Below are 18,312 nucleotides of genomic sequence, written 5' to 3'. Positions count from 1 at the left end.
TCTTTCTGTATACAACATACAGGAAAACCCATTCATAAACCATAGAAATACTTTCCAGTTTGTAAAAAGAAAGGTGAATATCCCAGGTTCTTTCTACCTTCTGCAAGATTAACACAAAGCAGAATCCATTCCCATGAGGAGTATAGTGTATGCATTCCTATTTGTAGTCATGTTGTGTGACAGCAGCTGTGAAAATTACACAGCTACTTTGTGGGCCTGGAAGGGCTAGAACAAACACACAATGCAGACTGCACAAACATACATGCTAGGTAACAGTTGAGAACTGGTGGATTTAGTTACCCTACTGAGCACATTATGGCTAACAACTTATAAAAAACAGACCTTAAGAAAATCAAACATTTTCTTAAATTCTCCTTACTCTGGCAATTCCAGCTGGTGCAATTGCAACATCAGACTGAGACATAGCAGGTGTCAAAATCCCCTCTCTTTTTAAAGGTGTGGGAGTTACAATCACAGCTCTGGACTGTCCCTGAAAGGCAGCTGAAGAACACAATTGAGTTAGAATAGTTAGCGAGACAAAAAAAAAAGGTGAAGATTATTATGTACAAAATTATGACAATACTGGGCACTGAACAGGGGGAACAGGCACCTACATTGCACTATTACCTTATGAAGTGCCAATAGTTTGCAGATAATCTCAATTCCATGAGTGCATCTCACTGAACTAACCAATTCTTTCTGAAGCTCCTAGCATCACCACCATTGCTTCAAGGTGATTTTACAGAGGTGGACAGAAAATCAGAGATGCATATTCTACCACAGCTGGCTTCACGTTTGTCCTGAACACACTGACACCTCAGTTATAAGTAATGATGTTTACACCGTTGTCAAAAATAAAGCTTCAGTCTTTACAAAGTAAAGTTTTGAATTCGATCTCTAAGCTTGGTGTCCCAGCAAGACAGGAGCATTATTATCTCTGAACACATGCCGCTGCTAGGAATGAAAAACACCAAAGGTTTTAAGTCTACAAGAGAAACCAAACCATAAGTTGAGATAGTCCAGAAGAAACTGAAATTTATTGGGAAAGCATACAGCAGTGAGGAACCCAGAAGCACTGGGTAGACTAGGAACAAAGGCTTTCTGACAGCTAGAGCTGCTTACAATGCTTTACTAGGTAAGTAATATCTTGGCTGCTGTAAATACACGGCCTTGTGCTTAATAAGCACTACAGACAGAAACATTGCCAGGAACACCTGTTTAGTGACAAGCCCTGGCTGATTACCGACTCCTTATTAAAGCCTATTTAAGGATACACCTCACAGGAAGGTTTTTGTTGGACTGTTGTTGCACATTTCAGGTGGCTGAGGTCACTTGGATCCCAGCCAGCCTGAGTTTGAAAATAGAGCGCAGTAATCCCAAGGCAGTTTTTGCTGCCTGTCCTCCTCTAGTCTTGAATTTTCCCACAAGGAGAACCACAAACAAAACTTTCCCTGCTCACACACACTATTCTTGGCTTTGTGAAACGCTAATGTCTCTAAATCACATCCGATGTGAATTTATTCTCTTCACCCCAAGTCCTGCTAAGCACTGATGATTTGTGGATGAGCACGCATCCATGCTTCCATCTGAACCGATGTCGTGGTCCACTTCAACAACTGCTCCCTAGCCAACACTGTATCCTTCCTCAAACAGTTTCAGGCAGGCTGATATAAGCAGAGTACGTCCAAAGCGTTGCTAAAGTACATATATCAGCACCCTAGTGTTACAGGGCAAGACAGTGCACAACCAGGCACAGCGACTTGTCCAGGGCATCCAGCAACAAGGGCAGACCTGCCATTCCCCATCTCACACAGTCTCCCTGCTACACCACTGTGTGGCTGAATGTTTTGAAGGAGAGCTAATGAGAACAGCATTAAACATAAAAACCTGCAGTACAGCCACGTGCCAGTAGTCGGGAGGATCCCTTGCACACCCTTCAGGAAGTTGTGATGATTAGAAATCATTACACAAATTAGGAAAAAACAAGGAAGTCTCCCCCTCCTGATAGTTCTACTCAAAAAAGAACATCATTCACCATTTTTTTTTTACCTGGGGTGATAAAGGCATTCTTTAACACTAAGGACACTGTTTCAGGCTTCGGAGCAGGCACTATTTTCTGTGACTGTTTGGGCCTTGTCCCAGCACTGGCCAGGGGAACAGCTTTGGGGAGTGCAAATGTCAGTTGGGACTGCAGCTGGGGCCGGGGCTGTCCCTGCAGGACAGTAGTTTGGAAAGCCAGGTTACAAGGCACTCCTGCTCCTGGCTGCTGTGTTGCCAGGACAAGGTTTTGACTCTGGCTGAAGGTGGTGGCAGGGGCATTGTGCGTCAGCGTTGCAGAAGCTGTGTGGGTGATAACTGTAGATTCACAAAGGCCAAACTTCTGGGTTTCTGCTGCTGCAAAAGCAGTTGGTGGAGAGTTTAAGCTAGCATTCAGAGGCACTGCTGGCAACGGGGACTGGTGCTGTTGTGTCGTAGGTTGAAGCAGTGGCAAAGGTGTCTGAAACACCGGCAAAAACGTCTGTGGCCCACTCAGAGACGTGTCAGGAGCAAAATCTGCTGGCTGGATGAAAGATCCCCCACTTCTAATGTTGGAACACTGGTCAGTGCCAACATCAGGAATGACAGGAGAGGGTACAGAAGAAGCAATCAGTCCATCGCTGATGTTCCCAGATGGAAGTGCGCTGGGCAGTGAACCCGATGGCAGGACAGGAGACTGACAGAAAAGAAAAAATGTACAGATTCAGATGTGACCCTCTCCCCCCCTTCCTTCCCCCCAAAGCTAAAAATCTTTTTGAGAAGGACACAGCTCATGTTTAAGCCATACATGTTTGAGATGAGGCTCTTTTAAACACTGGGGCTCTTCCTTACCTGGGAAGAATGACTGCTGCTGTCTGTTGTAGCTGAACTGGCAGCAGACACAGAAGGAAAATAAGTACTGGAACGACTAGGTGTGAATAAATCTGAAACAAAAAGTCACCCATCACTTTTCTACTTCTAATATTTATGGTAGAGCACTGTACCATGAAATACAGGAAATGCCAGGAACTGCAAAATTAGTTAGCAAGGAATTAAATCGTGAGATCTTTACTTTTTACAACTAACTAAGCAATACATTGCTGTCTTCTAGAAGAGCTGATCTCTTCAAGGCAGATCTCGAGGAAAAGAGGATGAGGCAAAAAAAAAACAACGCACTGTTCAAAGTTCACCCATACACAGATACACAAGAGCTGATTCTCAGTGCAATCCCACAAAACCCAGTGATCTGATGGAGCTTGAACAGAGGCCCAGAAAACAGATTTCACTTCTGACTTCCAAGTCTGTTTGGCTTTTTTATTTTTACCTTTCACTTAAATCTCTGCAACACATAATCTTCTATTTAACACTAGTTCTTAAACTAATTAAAAACTAGTTCTTAAATCACTGCCATCTTTTAGAAACTAAATTGACTATATATCGAATTCTTACCCTGAAAAGGCTCAAAAGTGTCCATGAAATCAAAATTTGGCTGGAGAGGAATAAGCCCTGGTTGAATCATGTCAGCATTCCCTAAGTGTGCTGGAAAATTCAAGAAAGAGAGAGATTAGTTTTGTATCACTTGAACAGTAACTCATACAATAGGAACATGGCACTTGGACAGAACACCAAGACACACTCCTCAGCCAGATTTGGTCAGGATTTTTACAGAAAACACGCTGCTGAAATTAATCAAGCATCTGCCTCTTTAAAATTACTGCACAGCTCTGATAACGGACTCTCAGGGAATTAAACTTTCAACTAGTAAAAAGGAGAGGTGAGGAGAGGTACTCAAGACTTTCACAAACAGCTGAGGACTTGCGCCTCACTGGCTTGTTGTTCCCAAACCTCCACCCACATAAACTTGCTGGGAACCACAACCTGAACATCATTATCTTAAAATAAACCATTAACCATTTTGCTTTAAGTACACTTTATGTAAACTACATTGGCTCTGGAGATGCCCGGGCAGCTCAAACACACATGTAGCAAGGATGATGCACTATGGACATCTGCTGTCTTATTAGTGATTCGGAGCCTTCAGTTAGCAAGAGGTCAACAGAAACGCAGTGCTCTCGGGATTATTTTTACAGGAGATGTGACTCTCAGTTTTTCTAAAGGACATACCATACATCACAGAAATTAAATACTGCTCCTTACAGATTTACTCAGAGCAACATTAGAGGGCATTAGGATAGAAATGAAATTGGGTCATTAACTGCGACTGAATAACCTACAAACTATCTAATAGCTTCATTCTCTGACTTCTTTTAATCCATCATCAAAGCAAGATACAATTTCTTAAGCAAGACTAGAAAAGCATCACACATTTCTCCTAGAGATTACCACTGCAAAATCAACACAGCTAACAGCCAACAAATACCTATCTCTCTGGGATTTGGCCAGGAAACCAACTGATGTGAAGACAGTGTGGAGAACAGGGTGTCAGTGAACTCAGACATAAGCATATCTGCATCCAAGAGGCTGCCCTCCTCCATAGGAACAGGGGTTTCTCTGCTATATCTTCTTTTTTGCCAGAGAACCACATCATCATCCTGCCAAAGGAAAAGAAGAAAGTCAGGCTGCCTAGACAATGCTAAAACATTCAGTTGCAAAAACATAAGAACAATTTTCACTTTTCAAATTACTAAGAGCCATTCAAACGGACTTAAACAGATCAGTGGTACTGCTACTAAAACTGCAGCTCACAGATTTGAACAACAAAAAACTTCCACAGGAGTTAGCCCATGTGCTAGCCAGTGTGGGAGAGACTTTTGCCCAAGAAACAGATGCTGACTACTAATACATAAGACAAAATAACTGTAGCAGTGTTTTCTAATTTCACTGACTGTACGTATGTATTTGCACCTCCATCTTGCATAAAAACTTACAAATAACACAGCAAAAGCTCAAAGCAACCAACTCCTACTGAAGCATAACTGAATCTCTGAAATTTACATAATCTAACTTCATACAAAGTACCTTCATAAACCTGTGGGCACTTTTACCCTGTGAAAAATACAATGTAATGTGACTTTGCTTACTCTTCCTTCACTACAGACTACGGCCAACATTTTTCACTGCAGGCTAGAAGCATACAGTCAGCTTCTTGTGGCTGAGTCAGCTTACAGCACTAACAATGCCAAAATACCACAGAGGTACATTGGAACTGATTGCCAAAACACCTGAGAGTTTTGTGAAGCTGGGACAGATCCAGATTTATGTTCAACTCCAAAAAGGAAAAAAAAAAAGCTGAATAACACTTATTTTATATGCCTAAAACAGATTTAAAGGGTTTATAAAAATCTGTATAGTACAGTTGTTTTTCCAAACATCTTGCTCTTTTTAGGATCCTGGCATGCTATTTGCCAGTGTTGTGACAGCAGGAAGATCCACAACACGTACTGCATGCATCCTCACACATCCAGTTACACAAGCAAGGCAGTAGTGCCAGTTATGACTCAGTAACAAGATGAAATAGTGTGCCAGTTCTCCAAGAGATCGACCTCACTGCACATCTAAAACTGCTTCTCATTTGTTCTGTCACAGTACTTTAGGTTCAACCTCTCCTCTATCCAATTTAAACTAGAAATCTTACATTGCTCTTTATGGTGTAGAAGCATTAAGCTGTCTAACCTTAATTAAGACTTCAGCAAGATGCTTGTCTTTAGATTTTAATCAATGAAAGCTACTGCATGTTACAGCTTTGTTACTTAAAGCAGCTTCTACAAGCATCAGTGCAGCCACTTTTCTCCGGTATCACTTACCCTGACCAAACTTGACAGATCTTCATCTTTATGTTTTTGTAACTACAAAAGGAGAACAAAACAGATCTTAATGTCATGATACATCCTACACATTCCACTAGAAAACCCAACTGCAAAGCTTGCAATACCCAGCCACACACAGTCACTATGCAGTCACTTCTTATTTAGCCCAACTACTCAGTAGAGTACACCTCAGTGTTACCTGGAAGTATAAGCTTAAACTTTGTTTTATGTATTGCTGCATGCTGGCAAAAGTGACATCAAAACTCAAAAAGCAACAACTTATTGGTTAACTAAACTACATTAACTGCACAAATGAACAGACCCTCTTCTTGAAGTACGTTCTCCACTTGTGGTATTCCCTGATGACTATTTCAATCCTTCGCTTCCAGTACTTTCCTTCTGTTGCAATGGCCTGATAACACAGATACAAACATGTACCATGAATTACACAGAATCATGTAATGCTTGAATGTTTAGTGAGTTTCCAAGCAAATAATGAGGAAGAAAAAACATCAAAGAAATCATGTTAATTCTGCTGGAGCTCATGTATCAGCAGACCAGTTGCCCCAGAGTAAATCTGATAGTACTAGTTTCATCAGCCTCAAAACAAACAAGAGAAGGGTATGGCATTTGTAAATTATAACAGTTTTGCAGTACAGAAAGCTACACATATTGCCACATCAGCAGCCCCACTGATCTGCAAGGAACCAGAAGGCAGCAGCTCGTTTTCACTTTGCACAAAAGCATGACAACCGAAGTACACAAACTCACACTTACTGTTTTTTTGAAGTTACCTTGGCAGATTAAAACAAATTTTTTCTTGTCTTGAAATCACACTTCATCACTTAAAGATGCAGGAAACTCTCATAGGGTCATATAAATTCAAATCCAAAACCAGCTATGACTGAATAGCCAGAAGAAAGCAGTGGCTGTCAAAATCATAACCATTCAAACTGCACTTCACCAAACAAGAACACAGACATAACAGACTTTTGGTTGCTCCTTGATCACCTCAATATGATAAAATTACAAAACATGGGTTCCACAACACACCTTCTTCCCATTAATGGTGAGCACAGCATTACTAAGCTGCTTTCCTATCTAGTGGACTAGAAAACACAGTATAATCTCTAGAGCTCATTAGTCTTTTCCTCAGGTGATACATACCTCTGGCCGACGATGTTCATCTACATCAACAGAGCCATCCAGAGGAGTCACAAAATGGCACACTGGATTCTTGCGTTTCTCAAGGTCTGAAACAGAAGTGAAAATCTGAGTGCTCAGAAAGCGTGGGCTCTACAGGGAACCCTGTCACCACAATAGAAAAGTGGGGAAAAATAGTATTGATTCCCCCCAGACAACCAACAGGAAATGAAGACATTTCAGGCCGTGCTGACTGCTCAGAATGGCCTCTGCATTGATCCAAATACAAGCCATGACAGCTCTAGCAGATTTCTGACGCATCACAGCTTCTAGTAGATTTCTGAGCTTTTTGTTAAGCAGTAATTTCAGTTCTTTCTTGCTTCTTGCACGTACCTCTCAGAAAATACAGCAAACCGACACAGCCCAGTTCAGTACTTACACTGCATGTACCATGCCCTCCAGATGGCGTTATTGAGACGGATTTTATCTCTCCACTGAAGTTTCAAGCCTTTAAAATTTTTCCATTTTGGAGACACAAGCTTCCCACTAAAACAAAACAGAGAACAAAATCATTCTGATTTCAGTTTTTCTCTTGCAGCTCCTATCAAAACAAAGTGTCCCCCTAAAATTGCCAACAGGAAAACAACACTTTTGCCATACGCTGCCCAATGCTCACTGATCTGGGTGCCAGAGAACAGTTTTCAAGACTTCTTCATATTCTTATCTGCCTGCTAACAACTGTCACAACAGGTTTTGCAAGCATTTCAGGATTGCAACTCTTTTCACCCCTACACAGTTTTCTTCATGCTAATATACAATGTTCTCAAATTTCAGCTTATGAGTTCAATTAACCGAGAACAAGAGTGCCTAAATTAAGCCCAAAATCTTGCACGTTTGGGTGTACTATAGTTTTATCTGGCTTGGATTTTGCCAGGGAGCTGAATGAAGTCAACACAAGTTCATTCCTGCAGTTCCATCTGATTTTCTGGAATGGTAATATTGGAAAGAATGAATGAAATACCAGTTCTGGCCCAAGAGAAACCACCACCCACCACCTCTACAATGCTGATAAACACAGCCAAGCAAGCTGGCACACAGATTCACCACCAGCCTAGAAATAGGAACATTTCTCCAAGGAAAGGGAAGGCTGGAAATTGAAATAGTTGATGTATGAATAGTGTTGGGGTAGGGGGAGAGGAAAAAGAAGCAACACAAACACTACAAACGCCAACTTCCCACAGTCCTTACAACACCTTCATGAATCATTAATCCATGTTACTGACAGATCAGAGGAAGTAGGAAATACTCCTAATGCAGTACACGCCAAAACACAAATTAAAATACACGTGCTGCCCTCTCCCAGGTTCCCCTCTCATTTTTCGTTACTTTTTGGGGCAGATTCATTCAGATTCATTTCAGAACCCCAACTACATCTCATTCTGTTTCCAAGCTTTATGCAAGTCAGTTGCTCCCCCTTTTCTTGAATATTCCCCCCATCTCTGCAAGCTGTCTCACCACCTTCCCAGCACTCCCAGTACAACCAGCTCCATTTCAAAATCTTTGAGTCTCTTGGCTTACCATTCTTTTCAAACCCATGTTAAGATGGCTTCTCCATTTCTCACATGCATATTTACAGTTCAGAAAGAAGTCATTAACACACAGACTCATCACTAACGCTGACAAAATGCCCACATGCCTTTGACTAAGTCTGTCACCTTCACGTTCATCTCCCTTGCTGCACGTGACTGCCCAGTTTGCCAAAGCAACAAAAACAATGTTCATTCAGTGTAATGAGAACAAACACTTTTCTTTAGAATAATAAAAAAATCAAAATCCCTGAAAGGAGCTGCAATGATCTCTTGTATTCTCTCTGCATCTTCAAGGAGCCAATTAAAACTGGAATTAAAACACAAATAGTTTAAAATGTTTTCTATTACATTCTTCCAAAATACTAAACAAAAAGTAGAGCATCAAAAGAAGGAAGTGATTAAGAACCTATTCTCAAAATAATTATTATTTTTAGTTCCCATGGGAGCAAAGTACAAACCCAGCTTGAGGTCATAAGTGAAACGCCTCTGCCCTTAACGAGAGAAAACAGCATGAAGCTGACAACAATATTTAGATACTACTCCAAATTCCAAAGCCAATGCAAAGTCAATTACTTTGAACAACACTGTGACTGAAAGTAGCAGCCAAACTGCAACCCACCTTCAGATTTTAAAGAAGCAAAGCAAAACAAAACAAAGAAAATTCATCTACCCTGAGTGCTCAGACCACAGTTCCTACAAGGAATACAGAACAGCTTGCTGACGAGCTGGACACTCCCAATGTACCTGCAAGCATAAAACATTAGCTTTCTCAATCTTCATTCTTCCTACAACAGCTGCTGCAGCTCCCCAGGAGTGCTGGTTGCAAAGAAGGGAAGCATCCCTGGGAAGGCACACACTGTGACCCAGCCGTTGGCAAGAGCTGGGGGAGGCAGGGCACACAGTTCTTGCTGCAGGCACCTTGCTGCCAGCAGCACTGCCTGCACTGCGCAGGACATGCTGGTGTATGAGATTTTGGTATCTTAATCATTGCCCAACACAGATCAAGTCCAAGAGAGTGAAAACCACTTGATGGATAACACACAATACATTTCATGAGCTCAGCCTCTCACGTAGAGACCTCCACCTCCCGAACATCTTCAACCACAAGCCAACTACAAAAGCTGCAGCTGCACAGCCACTGGAGCTGGGAGCACCGCAGGATGCAGCAGCCCCCGTGAGCTTTGGAGGAGCTGCAGTTCTCAGAAGAGAAACCAAAGAAAAACGAGGCAGCCACTTCCCTGTGCTGCAGCTCAATGCAAGTCCTGTGCGCACCGAGAAAGGTCAGAGTTCGTTCCTAAGGTTTTTTGACAGAGTCTTCCCAGCTCAGGAGCTTTCTCAGGCAACTGGGACCCATGCAGGCACACACACACACCTGATCTGCCAGAGGAACACACAACCCCACACATTTTTGGAATTCCAGGAAGAGCAGCTGTGCTTTAAAAGCAATGGAAAACCCTCCAACGTCACAAGATTTGCAGCAAGATGCAAGAAACAGATGTCTGTTGGGGGAGCGCGACCGGGATTGGACCTAAGTGTGCTTAAACACAGGCACCAGTGATTTTTAACTTTTTGTACAAGAAATTAAAAAGTAACTAGGGAAAAATCATGTACTCTAATGCTGTACAATGAGACTTTTGCCTTAGCAGGACCTATTTTTGGTCAAAGCTCTACCTCTAAGAATCTCAGCATTTTGCTTTTAATTAATGAAATCCAGAATGAAGCATTTCTGGCATATGCAGGCACACAGTACCTGTGGAGGCTTTCTCCCTAACCGTACGTCAAAGGAATGTCTTCTGCTGATGACTAGCAATGAAGGTAATTTTAAATGCATAGCTAACAAATATTACCTAAAGATCAGTTAATAAGTGTTCTTACAGGACACTTCAGTGACGATTTTGACCCAGCAGGGACAATAGAAATGGATAATCTCCTTCCTTAATAGGTATGGGGCACAGGAGATGCCATTCAAAGCTGTCAGGATGACTTCAGAATTAAGCCAGCAGCCCTTTGTAATTTAAATACTGATAAACCATCCAATCCAGCTCCTCTGAAGGCAATGGAAAAACTCCTGGTGACATCACTAGAAACATGATCACGCTCTGACACCATAAAACGACTTACAACAGAAGAATCCCCTGTTCTCCTCCCTGAAACCAGAGAGTTTTAAGATGAACTTTGGACAGCATAAGGCCATGTGACACCACCACCCTCCGCATTTGGACAGAAAAGGACTGTGTGCCAGCAGCATACAGGATGTGCTGGCTCATGCAGGCGATGCTGGAGGAATACGTGACTTCCTCATACAAAACCAGAGGAGATAGAGTTCTCATGGTTTTTCTTCTTCCCAAGATTAACTAGAAAATTATTATTTCAGCAAACATTGGTTTCTACAAAGAGGACTGAAGAGGCAGAGAAGGACTGATTTGCTGGAGCCTGCTCCGGACAGCTTACGTAGCCTCCGATTTACAGATGCCTTACATAAGCATTAATTAAATTAAAACTATATAGGATTGTATAGCAAAAACTCTGGTTGTTTCTGATTCAACCTGCAGTTCCCCGGTTTTGATCTACCTCTGAAACAGTCAGAACAGCAGCATGTCACTATGTACCAAGCATTTTTTCTCCCAGTAGAAGTCAACAGGGAATACTTTGCCTTAAGCACCGGTTTGAAATATCCCTTTTCCCCATTCAGAGAAAAACTAAGCTCATATCCACACCATGACGCATAAATGCTGCTGACCAAGGAGTTCCAGCTGGCATGCTATCTTGCAATTGTAGTGAACTAAATACTGCACAAGAGGTCTTAAAAATACCCGGTGAGAGAAGAATGGCAGCGCGTGATCTCTTGCTTAAAAACAAGAAGACAAACAGCAGGAGTGAACACTCAGATACAAAGTATGTGAACGGCAGAGTTAGAAGTGGGACAGGTTTTCTAACAGACCCTACATTACGCGTGTGAAAGCCTCCTTCCCACCCTCCTTCACTTGCCCTGGTAAGTAAGGACAAGGAAAACCTGTTGCTAGAGTTGACTGTAGCACAGAAGCTATTTCTTAGCTCTGCACTCACATAACAGCACCTGGCCCAGAGCTATCCCGAGCGGAATTCAAACATAAACCTCAGAGCACCAGGCTCAGATTCCAGAGGCCTGACCCTGCTGCCCAAATATATATCCTCAGCAAACACAGCAAAGGTAACGCTGACATGCAGCCGCCACAGGCTTGCTTCTCATACAGACCAGAGGTATCTGATGTAATACAGTTGGAAGCAAATTCATTTTTTCACACCTGAATTTCATACATTCAGCTACAGGAACAAGCTACAGAAGAGCACTTTGTTCTTCTGTTTACTTAACAAATTCCCACAGACTTTGTGCTGCAATATCTTTCTTGCCTTGTTAACCCCTGTCCTAAAACTCCTTTCCTCTCCATTGGTTTTCCAATTTCCTCCTGTACATGGTCATTAAATCTTTTGAGGTAGACTAATTTTTCTTTTTATAGCAGGTGATAGGAGAGAATTTAATCAATAGAAAAAAGATCTGATTAGATATTACAGTAGCTGAATAGATTAGTGTGTTCAGCAACACGGAAAAGGAACTCTTTGGCTTCTCCTAAGCATTTTACTTTTTTTGCAAGAATTGGTTTTAGTTTCTTTTTTAATCTCCAATCTGTTTTGCTGGGGAGTTGGACCTGTCAGCTCAGCTTTCCAAGGGCCAAAACTAACAATATTTCCCCAAACAAAGGATCATTCAGAGAATCAGATTATATGCATTGACAGAGAAGCAGGCAAGTGAAACACAAACTTTCCTACATTGAGCAAGTCTGCAGGACTTGCAAGGAGGCCACACTTTCACATCCTTGAGTTCGTATCTACAAAGTTAATCCCAGTTGCAGCCTGAGGACACTAATCGCAGCCAAGCAAGCATTACAGACACTCATTTCCTAGAGGTCACCAAGTTCACCTTCCCTACCTGGAGTCCTAGTGCAGTAGCAGATTCCAGGCTGTGCAGGGCTTTCACATTGCCCACACTCCACAAATGGGAGCTTTGTGCTCAAGTTGCATCAAACATTCTAAATCAAACACTCCCACAGGTTAATTCCTCTTCATTTAAAAATAATACTTCCATCAAAGGCACTAAAGGGGACAAATACTTTCTAAACGTATCATGTTCATGGCAGAAGCGTTAGAAAAAAAAGTGATTAACTGGAACTGCAACACTTTCACCAAGGGATGCACCTCCTGAAAAGGAACAGATCAGTCACACTATAAGAGCAAACGTTCCTGGCTGAACAGACATACTATAAATCTTCATTTATTTATCTTAAAAACATAACATTTTAAGTTGGGAAGCTAATTTAGCTAAACAAATCTCACAAGGTCAGGGCTCTGATAACGACCATCTCCTCTGGTGATGGAAAAGACAGCTCAGCACTCCTGGGTCCCGAACACTGCCCAGCGGGGTCTGCTCTACATCCACATCCTCAGAGGGCGCAGCACTGAGCCCCATGTTCTGTGAGCATTGCCATATCTACGCTGACAGCTTTTTATACACTGTTAGGTCAGTCAAGGAGAAAGGGCTTGCACTGTAGTTTTAGCCAAACATAATATGGACAAGAGCTGCTACAGGAAGAGGAAGGTTTGCGGGCAGCTGGGAAGGACCGCTCGAGAAACACTGAGTCAGCAAGGGGTGGAGGGGAATGAAGGCCAGCACAGACCTCCAGGAAACCCAGAGGCTGGGGCGCCCTCCAGCCAATGTCTGTTTAGAGACTCAAAATATTTAGATAGTTTCTGTTTTCCAATTTTAAAATAAATAAATAAATAAACAAAGGATATTTCTAAAAACATTCCCACTCCTCAGACATTCACTCAATATGGCCTCACTTCACTACAGAGCTGGGACAGCAAAAAGGAGAAAAAAAATCATAAATAACAGCAGTGATATTTTGGTCAGAATACCAAGAAACTGACCCTGTTGTCACCAACCATGGCTGACAACTCTTAAGCAAACCCTCTCCTTGATCCTTGCTATGCTTCAGTCCACCCACCTACAAAGATCATGTACTCCACAAAAATCAAAGCTTCTCAGTACATCACGTACCTTAACTATTAAATATCAAGACTTTCTTTAAAGAATTATTGCACACTCTCACTGAGGGCTTCTCAGCTTGAGTTTGGACACTGAAGACAAGAGAAGCAAGCAGTCCTGACCTCGCACTCGGCTGGAGAGCTTGGACAAAATAGGATCAGTTCATATCTTCAAGGCAAAAGGTTTTTCTTCACAAATAAACATTTAAATAATGTGGCTTTTCTGAACTATTTCTGGTGTCTGCCAGCAACACCTGTGTTGCTCAGATAACTGCAGTTAAGAGCATCAGACCTTCTCAGACCATCTCTTGGAAGAAAGCATTGAGAACACAGTGAGAAGTAAAAAATCTTACAACTAAGAGAGCCACAAAACTTCTGCAGCAATATAGATTTACATCTTAAAAGAAAAACAAACTCCACAGGAAATAGTTCTGATTTTTGTTCAAATAAACACTGCCACCCGAAGTCCCACTTTTGGTATGAAATGACAATCTGTCATTTATTCTCCTGGCGGAAAAGATGCAGATGTGGACAGCATATAAACTGAAGATTATCAGAATTTGTAAGTACTCTTTTTTAATACAGTGGATTTCAAGCCGAAACTGAACATCAATGCATGTTTATTATGTAGAATTTAATGATAATTCAATTAAATGATATTTATAGTAGCATATTCAAACACTAAAAAAGGAAAGAAGCATCTGAATTAAATATACTGTATGTATACATGTATTTCTTGTGATTAAAAGGTTTAATTATAGGCTGACGTGCACTTCTTTCCATATCCTAAGTCTCTCTGCCTGTGTACAAAAATCAATGGCATGCAGCACATCTCAAATGTTTAGCACTCACATTGCTGGCCCCTAATGCTGTTTACTTCTCAGTGCCCATACTTGAATTTACACTTGAATTTGCTCCCAAAGCTGCATCTGCAGACAGTGAGCTGCCACCCCAGTAGCTATTGTCTACACAGAAGACTCCAGTCTGACCAAGATCAAAAACAGTTTCACAGGTCAAAGCATCCAAGTGGTACATGGGCAACACTCTCACCAAAAAAACATGCAAGGCCCTGCTGCAAACCTTTGGGTAACAGCATTTTTCAAAAATTACTGGAACCCTTTTTTTTTTTTTTTAAAGCATGGGCAATACGTTTTGTTTCAGCTTTATTAATGGAGGAAACTGAACTTCTTTGAGCAATTTAAGCCTATGATTTTTCGGAGGAAAAATATGGGAAAGTTCAGATCAAGCAGTTAAACAACAAGAAGTGTGGTTACGCAGCTGGAATTAGTGGGCAGCGTTAAGAACAGGAGGTGCTACCAGAGCAGCCTACAATAATTGCTGGGTAAGAGGGTGGAAAGTCAATGTTGTTTTGTTTTGGTTCCTTCTTCAGTGCAGCTTAATACTTCATGTTTTAAGTGACTCATCCTTATAACAAAACGAGCATGTTATCTCTGTATTCAAAGCAGTAAGCATGAAGCCTGCTCACAGAGTGCCAGCAGCTGTTCTCTCTGCCTGCAAGCTGCAGGCCAGCAACTGAAGGCAACCAACTAGAGACACACAGCTTCAAACGCAGCCTCTTTTCTTTTGCAGCTGCCTTTCTCACTGGTACTAGGATTGCACACAGTCAGAGCTGTGCCTGGGGCCAGGATGACCTGAAAATGAGCACCTGGCATCATCCACAAAGTTGTCAAAACTATTTTAGTGCAATCAGCTTGAGAACTTCAATTTAGGGAACATTTACTCTATTCTTTGCCTGGAAGGAGAAAAAGACACCATCAGCTTTAATGCGCCTTGTGACTCTAATGTGCAATGGTCCACCAGTGACTTCACCCTGATGTGCAGCAGAGAGGACTGTGATAAAAGCCAGATTGTCTTTACTGCTCTGCCTTGTCCAACAGCTTTCTTTTCAGCTTCCTCCTTGACGCATGCTTCCCTGTCAGAAAACAATCACGGCACTCAGGGCACCTTTTTCTCCCATTATTTCTTTCCTGTTCATCGTCTCTACTGCTCAAGGCAAACTTACAAGTTTGGTGAGGCAAAGGAAACACCCTGTACCTATCTAATAAGGTAACTCTACCATGAACTTTCCTTACAAAATCTCTGCTGGGAGGCAGAGGAGCTCTTGCACGCTGCTGTGATGATCAGCAGCACTGATAAGCATACCAACAAAGGACTTCACACAAAATCAATATAATTGCTTTACACTTTCTTTACACAAAGAGCTGTTGTCAAGAACAATGATCAGGAACCAGTGCTGTGCAGAGCACCTTCCTTCCCGTTTGAAAGGATAGCTGCTGGCACCAACCCCCCTGTACAGAGCTAGGAACCAACGTGTCAGGATCCTTTTGTGATTCAGGTCTTAGCCTGGATTAATAGACTGATCAAGGTGTGATAATCTGGGACCTTGTTTTAAGCACCTAAATTGTGGTTCAAAGACTTTTCACTGAAAAACCTGAAAAACCCAAACAAACCCTATCAGCACAGGGGATCGGCACAGCCTCGTACCTACAGGAACTGAGAACTGTTTACCAGGCAGAGAAACTCGAAACCAGCACTTCTGCCAGAGGATAATGTAACATCCCCTGCACAACATAGCCAGCCTATAAATACACAGCAAGTCTTCGGGGATCTTATTCTGAAAATGACTTAAGTGTTTTAAAAAGAAGAGACTCTCCTCACCTCTCCCCTTGCAAAACAAAGCCTTCAATACCATCTGTCTGCAAGCAGCTCCCTGCAGCACGAGGAACACCAGACTTGTTACCAAATTCAGTTATTACAGACTTGAGCACATGCAGCTTATTGAAAGTTCACATAAAAGCTAGAGCAGCAGCTACACAAAGGATAGAAGCAGATGAAAGGCACAGTTGTGTTACTATTAAGGCTACTGAAAGATGAAAAAAATCCCACAGAAAGATAATGTGAGGAGAAAACTCCTCCCTGAGTTAACATAAAACAGACCAGAATGAGGAAAAAAGAAAAAAAAAAGGCCACTCTAAAAGGCCATGTAGACTTCATAGCTCCAACAAAAGTCTTTTCCTAAGTGTAAACCAGTGCTTCCACAACGACTGCACCGACACCAGAGGCACTCAGTGCTGGGACATGCAAAGCTGCAGCATCTCTCGGCCCTGCTGCAGGACCCTGGGAGCACAGCCTCGGGGGGGGGGGCTGGGCAGGGAACAGCAGACAGCAGGCTGTGGAAACTTCCCCAGCTCCCTGACAAGCCGTGTAAGTGAGCCGGGGCTGAATTAAGTGGGACACGAGGCAGAAGCGTGCTAGTGCTGATGACATGGAATCCAGGTCACTTTTCCCACACGGCTCTCATTGCCAATTTAAGGATGGGACAGGATGAGAGAGAGTCCTGGAGCCTGGTTCCCACACAGGGATGTTGAGATCAGCCCTGGTCAGAAGAAGGTGGAACATTTTCAGAGCGTATCAAAAAGAATACAATTTGTTCAGCAATAAACTACTGAAAACAGGAAGGCTGAGAAGCATGGGAAAGCCAAGAAGCTTTCAGGATGCTCAGTGCACTGAGCCGAAGGAGCAGTGAGAAACTGGAGCTTGATGACTGCTCAAAAAGCAAACTCAAAATCCTCCCCCACCTCTTGTGTCCTCTTTAAGGGGACACAGAAAGGTAAATTCAGAGGCACTGAGAACTGAATGCTGACCTTGTTCAAGAAATAAGTCAGACACCAGGATGAACGCACAGGTCACAGCAATTATGATACAATTATGTTTCCAAGCTTTGCACGCAGCAAACTAAGTCAGTGAGCACAAACACATCACAGAAGCTCCAGACAAACAGGATTCCCTCTGGCCCTGACCTCCTGCACTCACCCCTGGCCAGTGGGACTGCAAAGGATCCCAGGACCACAGAGCTCACCCAGCCCTTCAAATTTCTCTCTTCTTAGTGGTGCATACTAATCAGGAACAGGAAGTTTGAAAGGGGCAGTTTAAGGTTTCTCTGTATTTCCTGTCCCTCCAGACTACATGCAGGCAGCTCTTCATGCAGCACTTCTTACAGGGTCATCCCTTTGCTCACAGGAACCACCATGACCAAATATCCCACAGCAAAATGGTCTGGACGTTCACCCATCATTCACCCGCACACAGCTGGATGATCCCCTGGCCAAGGACACATTTTCAAAGAGATCCACATGGTTCATGTCCCAAAGCAAGCGCTGACTTCCCAAGTAAGACAATTACAATATCAGCACTTTCCTGAATCACACTACAAACAACCTCTGCTACAAAAATCCTCCCTCACCAAATGACCATCCCTCAAGACTCCTCTTCAAATCGTGTTTTTTCCACATGCAAAAAAATCACAATATACCAGCCTCAGCCTTCGCTTTGTAGAGTCTCTTGGAGTGCTCAAGTTAAAGGTTACACATTTATTGCTGTAGGGAAAAGCAGTCTCTCTGACCTTCCCAGGAGCTGTCTCCCTGTATCCAAAAGCTCACTGTACCCACACGAGCTACAACCACCACATGCAGAGGTCAGATCCCAAGCCTAATCATCTGGCCAATAAAAACTGCTAATAAAAATACAGGCTCCTTAAGCTCTGCAAAGATTTTTACTGGAGAGCCAAGCATTCTACTTGTACAACTAGATACTGAAAACAGATGGGATGCACACAGGGCTCCTAAAGAGTTTTCACTGAGCAAAACTATTAGAAACAGTAATTAATTGGCTTCTATCGCAGATTTTCACACATC

The 18,312-nt window shown here is 42.5% G+C and overlaps 1 protein-coding gene across 2 annotated transcripts in view; it reads right to left on the bottom strand.

The window, feature by feature from the left end:
* MLXIP (MLX interacting protein) overlaps nucleotides 1-18,312 on the bottom strand; it is a 41,198-nt gene that overhangs the window by 11,106 nt on the left and 11,780 nt on the right. For both annotated transcript variants that reach the window (XR_010622383.1, XM_065739217.1), the window contains exons 2-10: nucleotides 7,366-7,472; nucleotides 6,951-7,036; nucleotides 6,106-6,195; nucleotides 5,781-5,822; nucleotides 4,397-4,568; nucleotides 3,466-3,555; nucleotides 2,869-2,960; nucleotides 2,050-2,713; nucleotides 380-501 (exon numbers count right to left, since the gene is read on the bottom strand). Coding sequence is in view for 1 of the 2 variants with exons in the window: in XM_065739217.1 (XP_065595289.1) it covers nucleotides 380-501; nucleotides 2,050-2,713; nucleotides 2,869-2,960; nucleotides 3,466-3,555; nucleotides 4,397-4,568; nucleotides 5,781-5,822; nucleotides 6,106-6,195; nucleotides 6,951-7,036; nucleotides 7,366-7,472 (1,465 nt within the window). In the remaining variant the exon portion in view is untranslated. The remainder of the gene's footprint in view (nucleotides 1-379; nucleotides 502-2,049; nucleotides 2,714-2,868; nucleotides 2,961-3,465; nucleotides 3,556-4,396; nucleotides 4,569-5,780; nucleotides 5,823-6,105; nucleotides 6,196-6,950; nucleotides 7,037-7,365; nucleotides 7,473-18,312) is intronic.

This window comes from Cyrtonyx montezumae, unplaced genomic scaffold (genome assembly GCF_038088225.1).
Source record: "Cyrtonyx montezumae isolate F1298 unplaced genomic scaffold, pur_monq_1.0 scaffold_23, whole genome shotgun sequence".
Classification (NCBI taxonomy): domain Eukaryota; kingdom Metazoa; phylum Chordata; class Aves; order Galliformes; family Odontophoridae; genus Cyrtonyx; species Cyrtonyx montezumae.
Note: the sequence above shows the minus strand (reverse complement) of the source record. Positions and strands in the feature narration are given on the sequence as shown.